Source organism: Sturnira hondurensis, unplaced genomic scaffold (genome assembly GCF_014824575.4).
Source record: "Sturnira hondurensis isolate 20B ecotype Veracruz unplaced genomic scaffold, ASM1482457v3 Scaffold0007036, whole genome shotgun sequence".
Taxonomy (NCBI): domain Eukaryota; kingdom Metazoa; phylum Chordata; class Mammalia; order Chiroptera; family Phyllostomidae; genus Sturnira; species Sturnira hondurensis.
This window is the reverse complement of record NW_028079667.1, coordinates 6238774-6246962: the sequence shown is the minus strand read 5'-3', so window position 1 is coordinate 6246962 and position 8189 is coordinate 6238774. Positions and strand designations below refer to the sequence as shown.

Genomic DNA, 8189 nt, shown 5'->3' with positions numbered 1-8189 from the left:
CTCCAGAGTGACTGTTTCAAATATTCCCTCTTTTCAGACCCCCAGCTTCTCCTGCCTTCTGCTCACTTGCAACCAATGGCCTGCTGTAGAGAACTCTGGGCCCTCCCACCACCAACTTCACTGCTTTGAGTAGTCACCAGTGCTGGCTGCCTTCCTTCCTTTTCAGCAGGAGAGCTGCCCTTTCTCCTCTCAGAGGCCCCTCCTCTTATGCTCAGGATCTCTACAACTGCCTTCTATTTCTCCTTCTTTCATTATTTCCCATCTTGACTGGATCATCCCCATCAACATATAAATATACTGTAATTTTTGCCATCTTAAAAAAAACTCCCTTAGTTTCAAATCCTTTCCAAGTGCCTGCTCATATTTCTTAAAACAAAACTTTTCTAAAGAACCGTCTATGTTCTTTTTTCTCATGAATCTACTCTAATTAGACTTTCATCCCCACCACTCCATGGCAACTGCCCTCATCAAGGTCAACAGCGACCTTTACATTGACAAATGAATGTTCAATCTTTTCATCTCATTTGCTGTATCAGCAATACTCGGCACAGCTGCACAAGGCACCTTTCTTGAACACTTTCTGCATTGACTTCTGAGACGCCCCTCTTCTTTATTTTTACGCATAGCCCTCAGTCTTCATCGAGGGCTCCCCTTCCTCTTCCTGAATCCTGATGGAGTGGCTTTCCACCTCACCTGCACGCTACAGCCATATGACAAAATGTCTACAAAATTTTGATGCTTAGGATTCATACCAGAGATCTGAGCCAGGAGCCTCGAGGAAGAGGCCCAGATGCAACTGTGTGTTTTTAAATCTTAAAAGTGATTCTACCACGCAGCCAGGGAGAAGACCATTGCTCTACACATGGGCATGCACTCAGCTAACGGTCTCAGACTCCTCTTACCTTCCCCATCCACCCTCACCTCCTGGATGGCTGATCCCACGCCACTGACTCCCAAGTTAACATCTTCACCTATCCCTAGACTCCATAGTTATATATATACCACACTACGTATTAGATAAAACCACTTTATATGAAAAAAATAATTCTCAAAAAGCCCTTTTCTCTTTTAATTTTTTTATTTTTAATTATAATTGACATCTAATATTATATCAGTTTCAGATACACAGCATAGTGGTTAGACATTTTTATGACTTACCAAGTGATTCTCCCAGTAAGTCTAGTGAACCCCTTATACCATACATAGTTATCACAATGTGATTGACTATATTCCCATTGCAAAAAGCTCTTTTCAATAAGAATTCCCATTATTTTAAAAGCTCTTTGAAGAAAATTTTACCCTTTGCAATAGCATGGATGGACCTGGAGAACATTACGCCAAGTGAAGTAAGCCAGTCAGAGAAAGACAAATACCATATGATTTCACACATATGTAGAATCTAATGGACAAACTGAACCAACAAGCAAAATAAAGACAGACTCATAGAAAAAAGAATGACAGCTACGGATGAGGGAGGTGAGGGGGTAGAAGGATCAAGCAAAAAGAAAAGAGGACTCATGGATGTGGACAGTAAAGGGATGACTGCCGGGGGAGAAGAATACAGGAGACTACATAGTAATGAAAAAATACACTTAAAAATGTAATGCAAATTAAATGAACTAGGTAATTCCACAGATGGAATGTAAAATAATACCTAGAACTAATAGACTAAAATAAATTCTAGATTGCAATGAAGAATTATATTATACTCATTCACCAAGAAATGCCTGTAACTAGGCTAAGAATATTTTTCATGCTTCATGTCTCATTTAAGAGTAACCTAAAACCAAAAGTGACTTCTTCAGTCATCAAAACATAGTAAGTACCAATCCAGGGTCAGAAGAACTAGTCCTGGTCCCAGCAGTTCCAGCTTTAGGCAAGTACAAAGCTCGCATTTCTTGGGTATCCCCTTCTCCTGAAACAGCTGAGGTATGGGAGGTGAGGGAATGCTGTAGGAGCTCAGGCTGCTCTTACAGACCCTCCCAAAAGAGGATGGAAGGTGTAGGGATGCAGCCAGGATTCTCCCCAAGTTACAGCAGAAGCTGATGACCCTTATGATGTCTGGTGACAAAGAAATTTCTGTCTTCCCTGAATCAGACAACCTTTTCAAATGTGTGGGGCCCATTCATGCAGAAGCTGGCACAGTACACAATGACCTGAAGTTCCCCAGTGGCCACCCTTACAATGCACCCACAGTGAAGTTCCTCATGCCCTGCTACCATCCCGACATGAACACCCAGGGTGACATCTGCCTGGACATCCTGAAGGACAAGTGGTCTGCCCTGTATGACGTCAGGACCATCCTGCTCTCCATCCAGAGCCTGCTAGGAGAACCCAACGTCAATAGCCCACTGAACACACACACTGCTGAGCTCTGAAGAAAGCCCACAGCCTTTACAAAGTAACTGTAAGACACCCACGTGGAGCAGGTCTCCAGCCAAGAGCCTTGACCCAGGCTGTCCAGCCTCTCTCCTTGGGCTGTCTTTCATTTTTTTCCTTAAATAGTCTGTCCTTGTCTTGATTTCTTTATAGGACTCTATATCTTTAGCTGTGGTGTCATATTTGTTGTGTTCTGTTTTTTAAATTAAGTCTCTGATTGAGCTACTGTGATGAATATATTTAATACATTTTATTATTTATTTTTAAAAGCTTGCATTCCTTAAATCTTTTGTAAAAGGGAAATATGTCTGCACTGCCAACCTTCTAGGGTTTTGTATGGGTAAAAAAAAAAACTAAGTATTTTGGGTAATAGCTTTCTGAAGATCATTAAAAATGATATAGTTACTATTACTGTAGAACTCAGGGCTGGCTATATTTAATAATCAATTATAAAAAATAGTGTTATGTTAACAATTTATCAGAAAACATATAAAAAGAAACCTTAAAATTTAAATTGTCCAATACTTTTGAGTTTCAATTTTCCCCATAATATCACAAGAATGACTTTGTAATAAGCTTATGTCCAAGATCATAAGACTACCAAGAAATTCCTTAAAATTGGTCATTTCAAATTCATTTTAAAGTGTTGGAAAGTTTTAAAGTTTATTTTACATTTTCTGCCAACATGTTACATCAGCATTATTGTTGTTATTATTTTAATTCTACAGATTCTTTTAAAGAAAAGTCCATTTAGGCTAAGTTTTTCCTGCCTTACTCTCACCAAATTATTACAAAATTACTCATCAATTTTTTTTAGCAAATGAAGGCTTGTATTAATTTTTTAATAATCTTTAAGAAACACTTTTATTTCAAGGTATAGCAAAAACTTCAACAGCACTCACCTTTGGACTACTTCTAAGTCACACATAACCTGAAGCCAGTCAGATTCCATGGAAATCCCCACTCGTCGGCTACCTATCCTGTGACTGACTTCATGGTCTAGTTCTGGGCCACATCACTCACTCTGAAAATAACTGTCCGACATTGCTCTGTAACCAGCAGTGGCATCGATGGGAAATGCGTTTAAGAAACATCTGGATTTTTTCATGGAGAAGTGAAGACATGTCTCTAAAAGTTTCTTGGAAACTCAAAATCTGTTAATTCATACCTCCAAATATTCCTCCCTTTTAACATTGTTTCACAGTTCAAGTTGGTATTAGCCAGAATAATGAACCTCTGACTTCAACTATGTCCCAAGTCTCCCCCAAAACTCAAGTTAAGATTCCACAACAGAGACACTGAGTGCTTCTGTCTGATCTCTCTCCATCATGATTCCACAGGGAGCCCCCACATTTCACACAAGTCCTGCTTCATGAACTCTGTTCTTACCATGACACAGTCTGTTTTGGTGTCAGACTCACTCCCATAGGGAAAGCTTTGTTGTTCTCCTTTCAGGCCTCAGACGCTTTCGGTTTCTGGAGTGTTCACTGAATATAAAAAATAATGGGTCTGAGCAGATGCACACCACCACCACGGTATTAACAAGATTAAACATTAAAAACCACTCTTTTTTTCCGTTTGATCATTGAAGCAATGGCAGCACAATAATTTGAAAAATATTTTTATTCTCTTTAGGTCAATTTAAAACAAATATGCACCATCTTGAGAACAGGCCTCCCCAGAACTTTCCAGGTCAAGGGCAGCCAAGGCCACATCATTTGGATTTAGTGTTGAGGTCATTGCTTGGTGCCATGTTTCTGTAATTTATCAAGAAATTAATCAGCTGGGAAATAGTCTCCCCAGGGAAGTTCTCAATGGTCTTCTCAGAATCTGAAAATATCAAGAATTCTTCAAGGGCAATATCACTTACATCAATTTATCACAAGAAAAGGGTAAGCTACCTTCTAGGTAAGATGTTGTCATGCACACATACACAGCAATTTTTCTCCCTTTTTTTAAAGTAAAGCATGTGAGCACTTTTTTATTTGTTAGAATTCATAAATGCATACAGTAGCTTCATTAAAGATTTCAACTTCCCTCCTGAGTTGGAATGTGGAGTACTAGGAGAGCCTTGTGCATGTCAAGGTACAGGAAGCGAGGTCACCCCTGCTCTGCTCCCTACATTTACCTGCTACATATAACAATTAGTTTCGTGAAAATAATTATCATGTATTTTTTTCCTCCTTTTGAATGTATGCAATGTAACAAGAGTGACAGACCTGAAATTATAATCACCAAACACAAGACAACTACTGTCCACTTACATTGGCAAATAAAGCACAGAGGATGTCTGAGAATTGGAATGTCATCAAAGAAGAGGTGACGGAGGCTCAATTCCTTTATTGCTCCCTTTTAAATTTAGGTTTTCTAAAGCAACACCTAGAGGCAGAATATCTACACAGCCTATAGGACCAAAATCTGCTATCCCCTTCCCCTTCACACTCATTCTCGTCTCAGGAGGAGCTCTCTCCGAGCGCTAAAGTGGACAGAAGGAGCTCTCGGACACGCTGGCTGTGGTCTGCGCGCTCACTTCCCATGGACTGGTGCTCTGTTTCACACATTTTAGGATGGTTCAGCCTTGTTAAAAGAAATTGGGAACTCTGGATAGGGGGCCAAGTGCTCTCCGTGTTGTCTGTGTTGGTTGTTGCTGCAGCTTGTGTGATTGTAGTGGTGATGCTGTGTTCACACATGGCTTGCGTCAAGGGCGCTCTCCAGTTGCTGCGCTTTCTAGCTGCAGCTGCACTTGCGGTTGTTGTAACTGAGAAGCACAAGGGCCAGAAGAATTGAGTTGTCCTCCTGCAGAATATCTCACTCCTGATAATGGAGGCAAAAGCTCAGCTATAGGATCCATGGCTTCCCTCTTGTTTGGAGAATATGAACTCTAAGGAGAAGAAAGTCCCCCAGTAGACCTGCTAGTAAAGTGCATGTTTGCTACATGGGCAGCAGGACCTCCTAATCCCCGGCCAGGGTGAAACATTTTAGTACATGTCCAACACCACTCGATTCATCTAGATCTCCAGGGACTCTGTGTCCAAGTGTAAGATAAGCTGCAAAGTCATCTGCGGCATGACTAGGTACACCTCCAGGTAATGCTGCACAAACAGAACAAATCACTTCTATCAAAGTTTCTGCATGCTCAGAAGTACCCTGTTCTTGAAGAGATGTCTCTGTGCAGCCCATTTTCCCACCACAGGGACAAGTAAAAGACTGTGGTTGCTCTGCAGTGAAAGCTTCCCCGCCACAGCATGAATCAAAATCTGCTCTCGTCAACAGGCACTGTGCTGAGAGGTCCTATATGCCCTGTTGCACTACTTCCACAACAAGATGCACAAAGACCATAACCATAGCAAATTAAACATATATCTCCGACCTGGAAAATTTTCTTTGTAACATGCATCACAGCTGGTACCTTCATGTAGGGACATCCTAATTTGGCTGGTGGCCATGGCACTGCAGGTGGTGGTGTCCCCTGTGGACCCCAGTACTGCCCACATGGTACAGCCCACATAGACTCCCACTCTCCCACTTGACTCCCTGACTCAGCTGCAGGGTCAAGGTGGGCAGGGTGGCACCCTGGGGCAGCGGCCTTAATTTCCATTTCTTGATTTCTATTTCTAAAATCTCCACCCAGCATTCTGGAAAGGAGAAAAGAATTGCATTGCCACAAAACACTCCCTCCCATAGCGGGGCGTGCACATTTGCGTGGATAGGCTGGCTCTGCTGGAATCTGATGCTTGAAGGGAGTGACATTCTAGGGGCTTTTGGCAGGAGAGGACCTTAGAAATAAAATGGAACCCCTGTGACTCCCCTGAGATAGGAATGAGAGGGGCACCTTTGTTGTCTCATAGAATCACTTTTTTATTTCTCACTTTGTGTAATCTATCAATGCCTAGGAGGTTGAATCAAACGTGCCTCCGTCCTGTGAAGGCAAGAGGACAGCGATGTGAGGAGACAACCATGTGGAGACATAATCTGAAAATGAAATATTATTTTATGAGCCAGATTACTCAACGTTGTATTCATCTTTGGATCTGTAGTTCTTCTGCTGCCTTTAGCACTTGTTGAACTTCCTGGCAAGTATTTAGGACTCAAAAAATGGTGCCAAATTCAAAAAGCAAGCCTACAAGGTCAGTCATTTTGCCCTCAGAAGGAACCTCCCTACTCAGAAAGTCTGGAATATGTCAGCTTCATATTACCAACAGTTTAGTGGGCAGTGCTCTCACTTTTGATAGGGTCGGCGTGGGAGACATACAAGTAGAGAGCGTACTGCTGGGATTCGGTTCTCAGTTTAACCCCTGCTGCTGAGTAATAGCTGTGAATAGTATCATAGGAAACCCCAAGTTCTTCAGGGAAGCTCCTCCACAGAGAAAGCCAGGCCGAGGCAGGGAGGGGGTTGTACCTTGAGGGAGCTTGGCAACAGGCAAAGGGGAAAGGAAGAAGCCCTGGGATGAAAGACACGCCAAGCCGAAAGGCAGATACAAGAAAGGCAACCGAAGTCCGACAAAGTCACAGACACAAAGACAGGTACCAAAGGCACAGCTTCCTGGCTGAGGCTGGAAATGACCTGGGCCCTCTAGAGAGCAGGCAGAGGTAACAGTGCACTTTCCCACCAGGTGCTACAGGATAAAAGGCCATTGTTCTGGTGAAAGAGACTCTTCAGCATTCTGCAAGTTGGAACATTTTGTGTACAAACATACATTACAGTTGACCCTTGGACAACACAGGTTTGAAGTACACAGGTCCAGTTATATGTGGATTTTTTTCCCAATAAATATGTACTGTACTATAAATGTATTTTCTTTTCCTTAATAACATTTTCTCTTCTCTAGGTTACCTTATTGTAAGAATATTGTATGCAATAAATATAACATACAAATTATGTATTAAGCAATGTTATGTTATCGGTAAGGCTTCCTGTCAACAGTAGTTAAATTTGGGGGAATTTAACTACAAAAGTTATACATGGATTTTTAACTGCACAGGGGGTCGGCACCTTTAACCCCTGTTTTGTTCAAAGGTCAACTGTAACTTTGAAATTAAAACACGCGCCCACACATAAGCAGAAGGAAGGAAGGAAAGAGGGAGGAAAGAAAGGCGAGAGGGAGGGAGGTGAGGAGGGATTGTACGGGCTCCCTTCAGTTACCTAATGAGACATGAGAGCTCTCCATACACTCTTCCTCCTGTGCCCTTACTGGTGTCCCAGGGCCTTATCAGGGATAAGGCTCTCTTGGGGCAGCTGGAAAGCTATGGTGGCCAGGTGGACAGTCATCAGGAGCAATTGGGGAAGACAGAACAACATCCCTTCACTCTCTTATGGACACAAAACCACCCACCCGTGAGGACAGTGAAGGCTGACAGCTTTGCCTGGTGGAGGCAGGCTTGTCTAATCTCTGCCCAGAAGCAGGACAGATGTTTGTGTTTTGACATAAGAAGGTGCCCTTGTCATTACCACCCAAACTTACCTCCCCACCCCTTGCCAAAGGAAAATGATTTTTCTAACTCTGCAAAGATAAATTTTATTTCCATTCAGTGTATCTAAGGAAAAAAAGTAAAGTAAAATCCACCCAGCAAATTGTTCGTAACTCACCCCACCATGGATTTGAAAGCAACTGTGAGAATTTTCCATTTCCTTTTAACAATCCCCTTCTCCCCGGGTGTGCATTTAGTAAATCATTTTTTGATTTATTAAGTACCCACTACATACTGGGCACGGTGTCTGGTGCTGGAAACACCAAAATGAAACATTACATCTCTTCTAACCAGGAGTATATAAGCACATACATGAACTGAAGTTTTTATACTTGCTGACA

At 42.2% G+C, this 8189-nt stretch overlaps 1 protein-coding gene and 1 pseudogene across 1 annotated transcript; one reads left to right on the top strand and one right to left on the bottom strand.

Annotated features, from left to right (window-relative positions):
- The first annotated feature begins 2045 nt into the window (after window positions 1-2045).
- On the top strand, window positions 2046-2378 carry LOC118990459 (ubiquitin-conjugating enzyme E2 C-like). Its single transcript, XM_037051083.1, has one exon. It carries the CDS (start codon window positions 2046-2048, stop codon window positions 2376-2378), a length of 333 nt encoding a protein of 110 aa, XP_036906978.1.
- Window positions 2379-4687: 2309 nt separating this feature from the next.
- Window positions 4688-5804, bottom strand: LOC118990458 (E3 ubiquitin-protein ligase KCMF1-like; annotated as a pseudogene).
- Window positions 5805-8189: the final 2385 nt, after the last annotated feature.